Source organism: Ciona robusta, unplaced genomic scaffold, assembly GCF_009617815.1.
Source record: "Ciona robusta unplaced genomic scaffold, ASM961781v2 AP042731.1".
Lineage (NCBI taxonomy): Eukaryota > Metazoa > Chordata > Ascidiacea > Phlebobranchia > Cionidae > Ciona > Ciona robusta.
In genome coordinates this window covers 84,316-101,220 of record NW_028323110.1, presented here as the reverse complement: position 1 = coordinate 101,220, position 16,905 = coordinate 84,316, and the positions used below count along the sequence as shown (strand labels likewise).

General features: G+C 36.2%; 2 protein-coding genes and 2 long non-coding RNA genes across 7 annotated transcripts; all 4 read left to right on the top strand.

Annotated features, from left to right (window-relative positions):
- Nucleotides 1-240: 240 nt before the first annotated feature.
- LOC149724454 (uncharacterized) lies at nucleotides 241-3,868 on the top strand. Its single transcript, XM_089893152.1, has one exon. The coding sequence runs from the start codon at nucleotides 338-340 to the stop codon at nucleotides 1,022-1,024; it is 687 nt and encodes a 228-aa protein (XP_089749278.1). The 5' UTR covers nucleotides 241-337; the 3' UTR covers nucleotides 1,025-3,868.
- A 5,901-nt stretch (nucleotides 3,869-9,769) lies between these two features.
- Nucleotides 9,770-11,551, top strand: LOC149724453 (SCAN domain-containing protein 3-like). Its single transcript, XM_089893150.1, has one exon. It carries the CDS (start codon nucleotides 9,770-9,772, stop codon nucleotides 11,549-11,551), a length of 1,782 nt encoding a protein of 593 aa, XP_089749276.1.
- A 2,023-nt stretch (nucleotides 11,552-13,574) lies between these two features.
- LOC149724452 (uncharacterized) lies at nucleotides 13,575-14,775 on the top strand. 2 transcript variants are annotated; one of them, XR_016386565.1, is made up of 4 exons: nucleotides 13,575-13,720; nucleotides 13,784-14,422; nucleotides 14,491-14,588; nucleotides 14,672-14,775. It is a non-coding gene; the product is annotated as an uncharacterized LOC149724452 (long non-coding RNA). The 2 variants fall into 2 exon arrangements; XR_016386566.1 differs by having other exon boundaries at nucleotides 14,651-14,769.
- A 17-nt stretch (nucleotides 14,776-14,792) lies between these two features.
- On the top strand, nucleotides 14,793-16,485 carry LOC149724451 (uncharacterized). 3 transcript variants are annotated; one of them, XR_016386564.1, is made up of 3 exons: nucleotides 14,794-14,924; nucleotides 15,008-15,878; nucleotides 15,939-16,485. It is a non-coding gene; the product is annotated as an uncharacterized LOC149724451 (long non-coding RNA). The 3 variants fall into 3 exon arrangements; XR_016386562.1 differs by having other exon boundaries at nucleotides 14,793-14,924; nucleotides 15,008-16,485; XR_016386563.1 differs by having other exon boundaries at nucleotides 14,793-14,924; nucleotides 14,987-16,485.
- The last annotated feature ends 420 nt before the right edge of the window (nucleotides 16,486-16,905 follow it).

Here is a 16,905-nt window from a genome sequence, read left to right as displayed (position 1 = left end):
AATCGCCTAGCACTAAAAACACTCTATTTTCATTAATCTGCCAGTGCTGTAACATTGTCTTAAAGGTTTCGCTAACATACTGACCAGTGTGTGAACCCATCATTGCCTTAGCATTTAAAATGGCTTGGCGGCGGTTCCATTATGTATCAATGAAGTGCACTGTAAGGCTCATTAAACTTTCTGTCGAACCAGTCTAGCAGTCACTTGTAAATGACAGAAAGTGTCCAGCGTAGAAAGTGTCCAGCATTCTATTTGAATAAGGTGAATATATATGCAAGAGTAGGTTAAACTGTTTTAAAACTGTGCCAATAAATATTCACTGAACTGCCAAGAAATTATGGAAGCGATCATGGAGAAGATGGCCTCCTTTGAAGAGATGTTCTTGCAGCTCAAGAACAAGCAAGATATGTATGAAGGTGGTAATGCTAATTCTAAAAACAATGATGCTGCTTCTCCTGCTGGTGCTGTTATTACAGGGTCACCAGAACTCAAAGAGATGCGCAAGATGCTTAACGGTCTAGAAACATCATTGAAAGACCTAACAGCTCTTGTGAAGAGGACAGACGACCGGCTGGACGATCTAGAACAATATGGACGCCGGAATTGCCTCATCGTTCATGGGAGCAGGAGAGTACCTGGGGATAGAAATAGTTTTTTACATTATGTTCTAAATATTTTAAATAAACTACACCTACCATATCCAGTAACCCCGGCAGACATTGATATTGCCCATGTCCTGCCAACAAAGAAGGACAGGGTACCTATTATTATTAAATTTGTCCGCAGGATGGTCAGAAACGACGTCTACGGACAGAAAAGAAACCTGAAAGGAACCGGAATGTCGATGACGGAGTCCCTAACATCGCGAAGACTACAGATCGTCGAGAAGGCCAAAGCTTCTTTTGGATTCCGGAATGTCTGGACCTCAAATGGAACCATCTACGTGACCCTCAACAACAAACGGCAAGTCATACATAATATTAATGATATTGCTAAGCTAATTTCTCCTAAAGCTTCCACTTAAACCACTTAATGTTTGAAGTATGTCGTGTTCACTTTCTTTTTCTTCTATATATGTATTAATATTACACCATCCACGGCATGGCAGCTTCTGTCACTCTAATAGACACTTGGCCAGTTTTAATAACTTACTTGACTCAATGCATGCATGACAAAGGTTTTTTTGTTCCTGTTGCAGCAAGTTAATCCGGATAAATCAAAATTTTATTGAATGTTGCAATTGTTCCAATAGATTCCATGCAAAATGCCCCAAAAAAATCCCAACCCATATTTCACTATCTAACCTAAAAACATACCCTAACAAAGTAAATGATGCCTGGTCCTGTCAATACTGTACAATCACCCCAGACTTTCTCTTCTCCCTGCTATCCGATTCTGATCTTCTTGAACTTTTTACACTCACACCAACTATTACCCCACTTGATCCAGTTAAACTTAACAACACCCTCACAAATAATGATTCTCCATATGATGAGAATGAGGAAGAGCTGTATGGTATAAATTCTTCGGACATCTACACCACAGCACAAAATTGTACACGTCAACAAACGAAAAACAAACTTACCACATTAAGTAACATGAGATCATTGGCCAACCCAAACAACTTTCTAAAACTAGAAGCACTAATCGCTTCATTAAATTTTAAACCAGATATCATAGCAGTGACTGAAACTTGGATAGTAGGAAACCAATCAGGTCCCTATAGCAACTTAAATGGTTACACTTTCATATCAAACAGTCGAACTAAGAGTAAGAGGTGGTGGAGTTGGGATGTACATAAATTCGAGAATAAATTTTCAAGTTAAACAATGCTGTACAATTATGGAGGAAAAAGTTTTTGAATCCCTATTTGTTACCCTAACTAATATAACCCTGGTCCTATCAACAACCCGTCACAGACAAGTTCCCTTTTTTGTGGAGTAGTCTACAGGTCACCTGGATTAGATCTTAAATCTAATCTTGAATTTCAAAACCACCTTTGTTCAACACTGGACAAATTAGAAACTAGAAATTCTAAATGTATTGTTATGGGAGACTTTAATTATGATTTGCTTAATGAAAACAACCAACACACATCTGATTTTATTGAGATAATGCATGATCACTGCTATCAGTCAATTATAAATAGACCAACTAGAATCACAAACACAAGTGCAACAGCAATAGATCACATCTGGACTACAGTTAACAGTTCACACATTAAAGCAGCAATTATAACAGACTCAATATTAGATCACCTGCCAGTTATTCAAGCAATAAACACGAGAATTCACATAAATCAGACCAAACTTACTTCAAGGAGTTTTAGCCCATGTAACATTGCAAGTTTTAACCAAAACCTATTAAATCTGGATATTAGTATTATATTAGATGAATCAGATCCAGACATTGCTTACTCTCAGTTTCAAAATCAGTATTTAAATGAGTTTAATGAATCTTTTCCTGTGAAGAGCATAAAAATAAACAATCAAATGAAATGGTTCAATGAAAATATATCAAAACTAAATAAAACTAAACAAAAGTTATACAAAAAATATATATTAAGACAAACAGCACAAAGTAAGTCGGAATATAAACTAGCCAGAAACAAGTATCATCATGCAGTAGTAAACAGTAAAAAAGAATATTACAGAAAACTATTTAATACAAACAGAAAAAACATGAAAGCAACCTGGAAAACTATCAACAATTTGCTTGGAAATATTAAAACCCAGTTTACAAAAGCATTTATGATAGATGGTAAACAAACAAGTGATCCAGTTGAAATCTCAGATAGGTTCAATGAACATTTTTCAACCATAGCCTCAGAATTAGTCAAAAGTATTCCAAAATCAGACAGTCACCATACAGAATTCCTTCATTCCCGCTCACCAACCTCTATGTTCATCTTTCCAACAACACCAACTGAAATTAAAAATTTAATTCATGAAATAAAACCAAAGTCTAGTAGTGGTGTGGGCGTCAAGTGATAAGACGTTAGCCCACAGTCCGACTCCATAACATGTCCAGGTTCAAAACTCAGTTTATTCAACAAAACAGTTCGGGTTACAACGACAAAACAACAACGACGTCACGATACTCTCCGGCCTCCAACTGGCTGGTCCAGGCTCACACTGCCTAGCTGTACAGTACAGGGCAGGGCTTATAAAGGAGATAACTCAAAGGCGAGAACTCCCAAGGCGAGAGGAAGCGTTATACACGAGAAAACATTATACACATTATACAGCAAGGCAAAGTCTCTCAGCACTGTCACAGGGCAAAGTCTCCCAGCATTGTATATAAAGAAGCATTGTTATACATGGGTTACAGGAAACAATCCAGGCGCATACACATTATGCCAGCTGGCCAGCTGTTAAAGTTACACAACGCAAAATTCAATCTTTATGCATTAAGTTAAATTCAGATAATTATATATATTAAATATTTGTGCTCGGAGCACCCTCAACCGCTACATATAGGCTGGCCCCACCGAAAAATGTTTTCATACGCAGGCCATACGCGCGCATAGTTATCATTGTACCTCATCTTGAAATTGTTCGTCGCTACTTCACTGCGCTTCAGCAGGATTTTTTCACGACAGTCGCTACTTCCCTGTTTCAGCAGGATACTTTTCACGACAGTTTGTAGGTTGCAGATCGGCACCTTTTGTTTTGTAGTATGTAGGCTAGGCTCGATGAGGAGATTGATTGTACTTGCGCGTGCCTTTGTGATGATGAATCATGTAAGGTGGGGTATGCAGGCGATCGGTGCTCCAGCGGCAGCTTATTCTTAAAAACAAATTGGGGAAAGTACTACTGCAATAGAGATTGAATAACGTATACGAATAAAACGGTATTGGGTACGCTAACACGGTAACTTCCATTAAAATTCTTGGGACAATACATTATATTGCCGATAAAACTGCAATATTGATAGCGACGTGCTGGCTACGCAGCTTACGATGAAGGAGAGAAAATGAGATATGGATGGGTCACATAGATTAGTGGTGCCCGTGAGTACTGTGTCAACTCACAATGTAGGTAATATAGTAGGCGTAAGGGTCATCACGTAGGTTAGTGGTGCCCGTGAGTGTGTCAACTCACATGTAGGTAATATAGTAGGCGTAAGGGTCCATCACGTAGATTAGTGGTGCCCGTGAGTGTGTCAGCTCACATGTAGGTAATATAGTAGGCGTAAGGTTCATCACGTAGATTAGTGGTGCCCGTGAGTGTGTCAACTCACATATGACTAGAGGATAGATAGCAATGCAACCTGCAATTGCTCGTTGGGGTTAACCCATTTTAATTGTTAAGCTTGTTGGGGTCGTGGTCTGACCCAACTTCACATTATAAAACATAAAACACAGTAATTCACCGTTGATTTTTCTTCGGAGGGCCTGTCCAGCGGGCTCAACCAATTGTTGTGGGTGCGGTACTTCAGTTGACCATTCGTTGCAGACTTGTATCGAGAAGGCCGTGTCCAGCGAGTTCACCATTTGTGGGAGTCAAGTGATAAGACGTTAGCCCACAGTCCGACTCCATAACATGTCCAGGTTCAAAACTCAGTTTATTCAACAAAACAGTTCGGGTTACAACGACAAAACAACAACGACGTCACGATACTCTCCGGCCTCCAACTGGCTGGTCCAGGCTCACACTGCCTAGCTGTACAGTACAGGGCAGGGCTTATAAAGGAGATAACTCAAAGGCGAGAACTCCCAAGGCGAGAGGAAGCGTTAAACACGAGAAAACCTTATACACATTATACAGCAAGGCAAAGTCTCTCAGCACTGTCACAGGGCAAAGTCTCCCAGCATTGTATATAAAGAAGCATTGTTATACATGGGTTACAGGAAACAATCCAGGCGCATACACATTATGCCAGCTGGCCAGCTGTTAAAGTTACACAACGCAAAATTCAATCTTTATGCATTAAGTTAAATTTAGATAATTATATATATTAAATATTTGTGCTCGGAGCACCCTCAACCGCTACAGTGGCATGGATGGCATTCCAGGCAAAGTCATTAAATCTACTCCTGATAACATCTTGATAGCACTATCGCATGTTTTTAATTCATCATTACAATCCGGAACTTTTCTTAAAGCCTTTAAAATCTCCAAAATAATTCCAATATATAAAAAAAGGTAAAGCCGAGGATATAAACAACTATAGGCCCATAAGCCTACTACCGGTATTCTCCAAAGTGTTAGAAAAACTAATGTATGTACGAATTTGTTCTTACCTAGTTCGATCTAAAATACTCCATGATTGTCAATTCGGCTTCAGAAGAGGTCATTCCACTGATCATGCAAACTCCATGTTAATAAATACCATAACTAGTGAACTAGAAAATAAAAATTCAGTCCTAGGATTATTCTTGGACCTGTCAAAAGCATTCGACACTATAGACCATGAAATACTGTTACAAAAGATGTCTCATTATGGTATCAGAGGGACTGCATTAAAATGGATCCGTAGTTACCTTTCAGACCGGAAACAATTAGTAGAATTTAACAGACATTTGTCCTCCAACCAAAAAACTATAAATCTCGGAGTCCCACAAGGATCAATACTCGGCCCTTTATTATTCCTGATTTATATAAATGATTTCCCAAACTGCTTAAATCACAGCAAATGCATAATGTTTGCTGATGACACTAGTATTTTTATATCAGGTAAAACAAAGACAGAAATTCGTCAACATGCTAATAATGACCTAAAAAACACCTTAAATTGGCTATGTTCTAATAAACTAATTTTGAATACTGATAAAACTAAATTTATGTTCTTTTCAAACTCTGCGAAAGAAAAATCACAAACTCCCATAGAAATCAAAATAAACCATCACAAAATTATTGGCTATGTTCTAATAAACTAATTTTGAATACTGATAAAACTAAATTTATGTTCTTTTCAAACTCTGCGAAAGAAAAATCACAAACTCCCATAGAAATCAAATTAAACCATCACAAAATTGAGCAGGTAACTTCTTTTCGATTTCTTGGCGTTACAATTAGTGAAAATTTTTCATGGAAACATCACATCACAAACCTTAATTAAAAAACTACGAACAAATTTGGCTATAGTACGAAAGATTAAACCATTAATAAACCAACCATCCCTATTAACACTTTACCATTCAATGATGTTAAGTCATATAAAATATTGTATATCTACTTGGTGTAATGGAAACAATCAATTAATTGCTAAACTACAAATTCTCTGTAACAAATTTATTCGAATGATCTTTAATCTACATAAACGGGCTAACACAACTAAAATCATGAGACAACATGGCCTTCTTACAATTCAGGAAATGTATAAACTGGAAATTCTCACTCTAATGTACAAATGTAACAGTTACAAACTACCTACACAGCTCTGCTTCATTCCATCGCCCATAAACCAATCACACATTACACGATTGTGTAATGGAAACAATCAATTAATTGCTAAACTACAAATTCTCTGTAACAAATTTATTCGAATGATCTTTAATCTACATAAACGGGCTAACACAACTAAAATCATGAGACAACATGGCCTTCTTACAATTCAGGAAATGTATAAACTGGAAATTCTCACTCTAATGTACAAATGTAACAGTTACAAACTACCTACACAGCTCTGCTTCATTCCATCGCCCATAAACCAATCACACATTACACGATTAATAAACCAACCATCCCTATTAACACTTTACCATTCAATGATGTTAAGTCATATAAAATATTGTATATCTACTTGGTGTAATGGAAACAATCAATTAATTGCTAAACTACAAATTCTCTGCAACAAATTTATTCGAATGATCTTTAATCTACATAAACGGGCTAACACAACTAAAATCATGAGACAACATGGCCTTCTTACAATTCAGGAAATGTATAAACTGGAAATTCTCACTCTAATGTACAAATGTAACAGTTACAAACTACCTACAGCTCTGCTTCATTCCATCGCCCATAAACCATCACACATTACACGAATAACTAGAAGTCAAGCCAAATTCTCCATCCCCTATTGTGCCAAGACTACCTCCCAACAATCCATTAGATATATTGGTCCTAAACTCTGGTCTTCTTTACCAATAGAAATCCGTAAAATGGCCACCTTAAAAAAATTTGTCTGTGCGGTCAAACACCATATGTTTGAAAAACACCCTACAAACACTAACTTAAATACTTACTAATACATTCACTATATTACCCCATATTAACCTTTCCGGCCTAACACACACTTTCATTCTTTCCCTTTAACCCAAAACCCTCTCGCTCTCTTTTCTATGTCAAACTACATATCATTGTGCTTTAAAGTTTTCCTTTATAAATAACTACAATGTCACACAGCACTATTTTTCCATTGTTGCACTTTATACTTTGATTTATTTTAAATTGACCACTGTGAAACACCATAACTCCCAATTTTTTACTTTTGTATCATTTGCATGTTCCGACTTTTACTCTATTGCAGCATGTACATTCACTATCACCAGAATTTGTTGCACATTATTTCAGTGTTCACACCGACATGAGTACTATTACTTGGCAAGCCGTTGGCACACTTGTGTTTTGTTTGTTTAATTTCCAAATTATCCTTGTGCCGGCCCTAATATAACTCTTAATTTCCAAATTATCCTTGTGCCGGCCCTAATATAACTCTGTCCATCTCAAGCTACTATTTTTGTAGCTCACATCATTATTGTTATATAACACACATATGCATGTCACACTCAGTCTTGCTCATTTTTTTTTTTTTTTTTCTCTATTTATTCAATTCTGTTGATTGTCTCTTCTTTTTAATATTTGTTTATATATTTTTTCCTTACTTTTTCATCTTATTCTTCCCAACTTTTCAATCCCAAAGCAAACCATAAACAGATTTACTGCCCACAAATACTTTAAATTGCAGGTGTAAACCAAAATCGAAGGAACCCTTCATGAACCCGAGCTCCAGGCATCACAAGGATTGATCCACAACAACAATGGACAAATTCAAACAATTTGCAACAAATCCGAAATTATACTTGCTGCCCCTTTTCCATTTTGTTTCTTATTTATTTGTTATTATGATTGTTTTTTTTTGTTTTTTTTTCTATTCTAATGTTTATGATTGTTTTTTTTGTTTTTTTTTTCTATTCTAATGTTTATGATTGTTTTTTTTCTATTCTAATGTTTATTTATACTGTGATGTGTATTAATGTAATGCACTTGATTCTAAATCCTACATAAGTGTGCACTCGAAACTGTTTATTGTAAACTCTGGTGGAATTTCTTTTTGGGGGTTTTGTTTTTTCATCATGCTCCAATCTTTGGATCAATGTTCTTTAAGGCCGACTCCCCCCATTGTACGGGTTGTGTCCTTACGCACACTTTCTTCAAATTAGAACTTTAATATGTTTAATTAAATGTTATTTATTTAATTTTCACATTGTATCGTCCGCAGGGTGTAACGGTCACGCCTTTTATCCAAAACAATATTTCTTTCTTTTTTTATCAATAAGCGTGTTTTAACAACTGTTGTTTTACCGTTACTACCTGTCTTTTCGCTTTTGTCAACTCTCTTGTTCTTCGCTATCGTGACCGAAGAGACGAAATAAATTTCATTCATTCATTCATTCAGCGTTTTCCACACATAGCAATTCTCTTATCTTTTTTTCAACCAAACAATAAACTTGATCAAGCATATCGGTTCTATAATATTTTTCGCTTTTGAGCTGATACCTTGGTTCAGCTTTTGCCATTAGTCTCTGGAAGCCAGGTGCAGTCACTAAGGCAAAGGGCCTGTTGTCTGTAGCCATCATTTTCAAAATGATTCTGTCTAATTCTTTTGATCTTGGATCTATGTTACTCCACCTCCTAACTTGATTGAAAGATTCTTCCAATGTTGGCTGACCTTTATGTTCTATTAATATTTGTTTTTGCGACTCTTGATATTCTTTTTGTTGATTTACTTCAAATGCGACCAAGGATTTGTTGTATTTTTCTTTTTTTGTGTCTGTTGATCCCTGACTTAAATTTAGTTTACACAATAAGCAGTTGACAGCCCCTTTTTCCACACTAAAATATTCCCAGACCTTACTCTTATGTCGAGAAGACCTGCATTACCGTTTTAAAACTTTATTCAATGCAAACAGTGAACTCTTAAAGTAAAAATGAGGCAAGCTACACTGACTTGACCAAAAGTCATATTGCAAACAAGTTAGTTTATGACGACACAGGCTAGCAACCTACGTCTTTACCTGGCACAACATGCGCAGTAAAACTGCATGGATGTTCATATTTTAATTAATAAGTTATTTATATCAGTGGTTCCCAACACGTGGGGCGCGACCCAAAGTTGGGTCGCCTGATTATTTTTTTGGGTCGCTTGTTTTTTTCCAAAATCTAAATTAATCAGTGAAATTAGAAACCACGTGTTTTTTTATCTTTTTGGCTTTTTAATTTATTATATATTATATCATTATTATTATTATTATTGTTATTTCTGTTTGTACGATCGGCCCACCCCGCATCTGCTCTTGCAATTATTTACGTTACCAGCCTCGTGGTTTGAAGTTTCTCTTTTTTTCTGTGCTTTTGGCGCGATCGGCAGCCGCCAGTAAGCTTTAATTCATTTCGTTTTACAAACCGGTGAATCATAACGTTTTTTTTCCTGGGATCCTCCTGCATTGTTATTATATAAACAGTTATTGTTTATATACGGACTCTGATTGTTATTTGTACAGTGAACTTTATTTTTGTTAATTAGTACAAGCTTACGAAAAATGGCAAAACGATCTTACAACGAAGCGTTTTTGAAACTTGGTTTCACAAATCTAGACGGAAAACCAAAATGTGTGGTATGTCTGAAAGTTCTCTCGTCAGAATCAATGAAAAAGAACAAATTGGAACGTCACTTAAAGAAAAATCATCCAAACTGTGTGAATAAACCTGTTGAATTTTTTGAGAGCAAGTTGAAATCGATTCAAGGACAAAGAAATAATATGACAGCATTTACAGCACAAAATAAATTAGCTGTTTACTCTTCGTATGTTGCGTCCTATCAAATTGCTAAGCAGAAAAAACCTCACACAATTGGTGAGGATTTGTTAATGCCAGTCATGAAGGAAGTCGTAAAAATAATGATTGGTAAGAAAGAAAGTGAAAAGTTAAGTGCAATCTCTTTGTCAAACAACACAGTGAAAAGACGCATAGTAGACATGGCTGATGATGTTCTCGAGCAGATTCTTATCCAAGTGAAAGAGTCTCCCTTTTATTCCATTCAATTGGACGAATCCACTGATATTGAAGGTTTGCCTCAACTTTCCGTCTTTATTCGCTTTATCAACAATGAGGTTGTATCAGAAGATTTGCTGTTTTGCAAACCACTGAAACTACACACCAAGGGTGAAGATATTTTTCAATTGTTGGCTGATTTCTTTACGAAGTATTCCATTCCTTGGGATACATGTGCGGGGATTTGCACCGATGGTGCAGCTGCTTGTACTGGCATCAAGTCTGGTGTGGTAAAACGAATTAAAGACATAGCCCCAACTGCTGTATGGACTCATTGCTTTCTTCACAGAGAGGCCCTTGCTTCAAAAAAGCTGTCTCAAGAGCTGCACGAAGTGTTGAATGATGTTGTGAAGTGTGTAAACTTCATCAAAGCAAGGCCACTAAATCGGCGTTTGTTTTCGTCTTTGTGCAGCGACATGGATTCTGATCATCAAGCATTGCTGCTTCACACGGAAGTGCGATGGTTGTCACGAGGGCGTGTGCTGAAGCGAGTTTGTGATTTGCAGGAGGAGATTGCTATCTTTCTGAGGCAACATAACTGTGTGGGATTAGCCGAGAAGTTTTTGCAAGAAGATTTCAACGCAAAAGTTGCTTACCTTGCCGATATATTTGACTCTCTGAATTCTCTAAATTTATCTATGCAAGGCAATGGTTTTACGGTGATAGATCACGCCGCCAAAGTGTCTGCTTACCACAAAAAACTCATACTCTGGAAAAGTTATGTCACCAGAGATGAGTACGATATGTTTCCTCAGTTAACGCAATATGTTTGTGGCAAGGAAGTGGATATTAAGCAAACCATAATTGGACACCTGGAACAGCTTGTCACAAGGTTTGTGCACTACTATGGTGAATCTCTAACACCTAATAGCCAAAATGATTGGATAATTGATCCATTTGCTAAAAAAGACATACCTCAACTTCCAATCCATGTTGCAGAACAGTTTATAGACATAACGACAGAAGCAGCAAATCGCATTTCTTTTGCTTCCTTTAAAGAAAAATACCCCAAAGATTCTGCAAATATCCACTTTTGGGCTTCAATGTACAAAGTGTATCCCGCAGTTTCAAAATTAGTGATTCAAAAGCTGATCCCATTTGCAACAACTTGGCTTTGTGAGACAGGATTTAGCGCTATGTGTGCATTGAAAACTAAACATCGAAACCGGTTGGAAGTTGAAGCCGACATGCGGCTATGCCTGAGCAAAATAACACCTCGATTTCAAAAACTTACTGACAGCAAGCGAGCTCAGCTCGCAAGTTTTATATAAATAATTTAATATTGTAAACTGTATGCAGTCTCATGTGACATGGATGCCCTTTAACCCGTTGGTTATCTTTATTTAACCTGTTTATCCACTGAGATTCCCTTTTAAAATACATTGACTTTTGTGTTGTATCTCGATTTTTTCGTTCGTTTAAAACAAATCCCAGTTTTATTGCTTATATAAATAAAAGTTATATAAATAATTTAATAAACATATTATTTTCGGAAAAAATGCTGCTTTTGTAGTGCTGATTGTTTGCAAGTATTCTTTTATGGCATTTAAAATGTTACGACAATTTGCTTGGGTCGCAAGATTTTACCAAACGGATTTTTTTTTAAAAATGGGTCGCCTAAAAAACGAGTTGGGAACCACTGATTTATATTATATTTTGGTTTTAACTAAACGCTGTATTCCATCAAACAAACATAGTTGTATCGCGCCAATGCAGTTTGTTTGTGTATTACGCTTAAAGAGACGCGTAAGTGACCGTTTGTGTATCTCGCTCAAAGAGACGCGTAAGTGACCTAAAGTAACCTCGACGTTACACGCGCCTGATAAACATGACATGCGGTGGACGCGTGATCAGACGCTTTGACCTAGTTTAATACGTTACATTGTTACGAACGAGTTGAATTACGTTTACGATTGAGTTAACGCTCTGTATTAATGCGGACGTACGCATTTCATAGGGTTACTTTGCACCGATAATATCGGCCATTTTATGCTCTTGCCGATAATCGGTAAATCACCTAAAATGCGGCCGATACCTAATATATCGGCTAACCGATAATCGGTCGTGCTCTACATATAATCCTAATATTGATCTCAAGGAGGGGCCTCTGTCCTGCTTTATCAAAAAAAACTTGAGAAATGATGTATTAGGTAGAGCAGCAGGACAGATTGACACAGTCGAAGCAAAAGGCTAAACAAAGTTAAAGATAACTTTTCCCTTCTGAGTTGCACCAAGTCACATAAATTCAGAAATTGTCATTTGAGTTTATTTTTGGTTACACATTTACATTTGTACAATAAAAAGATGAGGCAAATTAAAAATAAATGCTATTCCTTTTGTAGTTTGTATATGCTAGTAAAGGTAATGTCAGTTTAAAAAAACAGGTTACATGTATAACAAAATGCTTGACTGCAAGATATAGTGAGAAATCATGTGTATGGCTGGTTATGTGACAGGTTGTACAAGTGGATATGAACTAAGATGCAGATGATAAAACACCAAATTTCTGTTTACCACATGTAACCAATAGAGGTCAAGATGGCTGCAGTCCATTCCCAGGAACAACATATTGTGTGTACACAAAAGTTTGTTTCCAACCGCTTTAACAAATATTCCTTCCTTCCTCCCATAATTTCATTTGTAATTTTGTCATCATCCAGTCCAGGAAGATATATCCAGTGTACCTTTATTTGCCATCAAAATTTAAAAGGATTTTTATCATGAATGTTTTTATCTTGCCTTTATAATTGTAATTTCTTCTTTGGCTGGACAGATGGCAAAACAGGCAGTTTATTATGTTAATGTTGTGGCAAGCCGTAGATGCTTCTCACAGGAATTCAAATGCACTGCTTATTTAGTTGGTAAGCTTGTGTATTCTGGTGAGACACTTGCTGGGGCATTTGATTATTTTTTATCTCCAACAGCATCATATGAAAGCTCCCCAGTACAAAAACACTGACCAGAAATAACCTTATGATTGCATTAAGATTAACCTCATGGGTGCGATTGGAAAATCTTGCACCGGCGGCCATTCGTTGCTTAAACACAACTATAAATAAGCAACTGTCTACTTTATACAAATAATACGCGTAAACTGAATAATAAATTAAACATTCATACCGTATTAACTGCTAAAACCACGAGCAAACACTATCTAATGCTATATTTCGTTAAATAACTCATTAACTGTCTACAATTCGTACAAGCACTGCAAAACCGGGCCTGTTATAGAGGGCGTCATGGTTTCATTACATTAGATGAAATGAAAAGTGAGTTAGTAACTCAGTTGTTTAAAATATAAACAGTGGTTTTAACCTTTTATTTATTATGTTTAAAGTTCGCGAGAATGTAGTTATTCGTGATGGGAAGTTATTCTAGTTTGCTGAGCTTGAAACTGTTGAACAGTCTACAAATCCAAATCTTTGCAACTCACATTTTAGGTTAGCTTTGTAATCACAAATCAAGCCCTTTATACAAAACTAAACATTTCAATATTTTTTCAGTTTTCTATGTGAGAACAGTTAAACGGGAAATTTCCTTCCACCTTGATGGTATCCCACAAAATCTGCTGCAGCCTACCAAATGGCATTAATTTTTGGGGAGCTGCTCTCTGAATGTGAAAAGAGAGGTCTGCAGATTCATGCTGTAGTTGCAGATGGACTGTCGCTTAATCGCAGGTTTTTTAAACTGATAAGTTGCAGTACTGTGGACAGACATTGTTAAATTATATGAAGTGGATGCAATGTCACCAATCCTAAATTCTTCAGGACTAACTGTGGATCACATTAAACTTACACCATACAGTAAAGTAACCAACGAGTATCACTTATCCTAACTTGAAAATTTGTGTATTAATTATTTGTGCAGATGAAAGTTAACTTATAGCTAAGGATGTTTTGAGTTGGCGTGTTTAAGTGTTATTCCAGCAGCAAAAGGAACATCTGACTTTGTTTTGATGTTTTCACTGCTCTCTGAATGTGAAAAGAGAGGTCTGCAGATTCATGCTGTAGTTGCAGATGGACTGTCGCTTAATCGCAGGTTTTTTAAACTGATAAGTTGCAGTACTGTGGACAGACATTGTTAAATTATATGAAGTGGATGCAATGTCACCAATCCTAAATTCTTCAGGACTAACTGTGAAAGTAAGTGAAATTAGTTATTATGCCTTGTGCATTGTAGATCATGAATAACTCAATATAATGTTTTGCAGATGGTCTGAAATAATTAATTGCAGTACAAGTTCCCCCATTCGCAACTGTTTAGACACAAGGTTGGAGTGGTTTCATAAAAAAGTTGCCAAAATCGAAGGTTGCTTACTTGTTCTATTTATTTGTTACGTATTTCCAAAGTATTCTTTTTATCTAATTTAGAAAACTTTACAACCATTTCAGAATGATGTTGAAGTGAACCACCCAGGAGGAGACAAACGATTATTGACCCGACCAACTCTGGAGGGGTTGTTGTTTACCACAAACAATTTTATCGAATTATCTCGTTATGCCTTGTGCATTGTAGATCATGAATAACTCAATATAATGTTTTGCAGATGGTCTGAAATAATTAATTGCAGTACAAGTTCCCCCATTCGCAACTGTTTAGACACAAGGTTGGAGTGGTTTCATAAAAAAGTTGCCAAAATCGAAGGTTGCTTACTTGTTCTATTTATTTGTTACGTATTTCCAAAGTATTCTTTTTATCTAATTTAGAAAACTTTACAACCATTTCAGAATGATGTTGAAGTGAACCACCCAGGAGGAGACAAACGATTATTGACCCGACCAACTCTGGAGGGGTTGTTGTTTACCACAAACAATTTTATCGAATTATCTCGCAGGCTGTTACAATTAATTACCTTGTTTACATGACGGTTTAAGTCGGATTCGAATCCGACTGGTCGATCCGCTACTCTCGTTTTCGGCGAAAAGAAAAAGGCGAGTCGGATTGAAGCTGACCGATCCTCAATCCGCTCAGACTAGTGGTTTACGGGTCGGATTTAGCGATCCAGTTGGATTAAACAGTCGGAAATGTTGATGTTTAGGACCTGTTATACAGTTAACGTAGTGTTTTTGCAGGGAATATGTGTACATCTGGCAACAAATTCCCATGAATTAACATGACAAATTAATTAAATTTTACCCGACAAATGCAGATTTCGCTCTTTGAAATAGGTAAAAAACAGCTTTTTATAGTCTACAAGCAAAATTTGTGCTACTGAAAAATTTTTCAACCACATGCGTATTGCCTAATCTGTAACGATACCTGATTATGGTACCACAAAATTGTGGGGATCATTCTTCACTGGTACTGCAAATTTTAATACCTTATTCTTATAGAGGGCATAGACCACCATAACATAGCATGTTGACCAGCATTATTTGCAAGGGCAATTGCTTGTACATGCACCAGTCAAATAACACAATCATCAGGTACAATTGTAGTAGTTTACAGTCAACTATATTTTTTATTATGAATTATTATCTTGGGAGTATTGTTCAACATATTTGGCAGCAACAAGAACAACAAAAGGTGTGCAATGAATTCAAAATGGTGGAGTGATCAAAGTGATGGGAGATTAAAGAATGCAAATGCGCAAAATTAGTAAACATGGGAGGACTTTTAGTGCCTTCATTAAAACTGAAATTTACACTTATATTTCAGGAACCACCAACACCACGAGAAAAATATCTTGTGAAATAGAAGAATGAAGTTTTACTGATAGCTAATATGTTTATATTTTATTATGATCGATTATGACACAAACACTTGCTGCTTCATTTAAAAATGCCAGTATAATTTACACTTATATTTCAGGAACCACCAACACCACGAGAAAAATATCTTGTGAAATAGAAGAATGGAAGTTTTACTGATAGCTAATATGTTTATATTTTATTATGATCGATTATGACACAAACACTTGCTGCTTCATTTAAAAATGCCAGTTTTATTGCAACTTCCTTCGAAAATCGTATAAGTCATTCTGACTTCTTTGTCAAAGTGTATTTGGTTGTCTGTATGAAGTATGTGGTATGATACCCAAACTTTTATGTCTGAAACTTCTGTTTTGTGCAGATTAACATGTGGATTTACTGTTTTTGTATATTTTGCTTTTGTTATTAATTTATTGTTGCACAGTACCTACTACCAATAAATTAATTTATTGTTGCAGTACCTACTACCAATAAATTAAACAAATAAAACCATTCATTTGACACATGTCATACTTGTTAAAAGCATAGGACAAAACTTAGCACACTTTTGTGGAACTCAGCTAGCAGAAACACAATATGTTTTAGTATGTGTATCAGAAGATCAGCAATGTCTGAATTAATAGCAACAACCCATCTGAAGTGTTTGCAGCACATAAATAACGGTATTTGGAATTTTAGATGAACCAGTTAAGTAGATTAAAATAATGTATAAATGCACTTTATTAAGGCTTCTGTTTGTTATAATTCAAGCTATACTGATAACTTATTGCGGTAATAAAGTTTATTAAAACTGGCGACTACAAACGCTTCGGTCCCCATTTCAGTTTCAATCCGATTGAAACGCGCCATGTAAATACAACGTTTTAGCTGATCGGATTTGAAATGCGTGTGACGTCCCAATCCGATCATGTAAA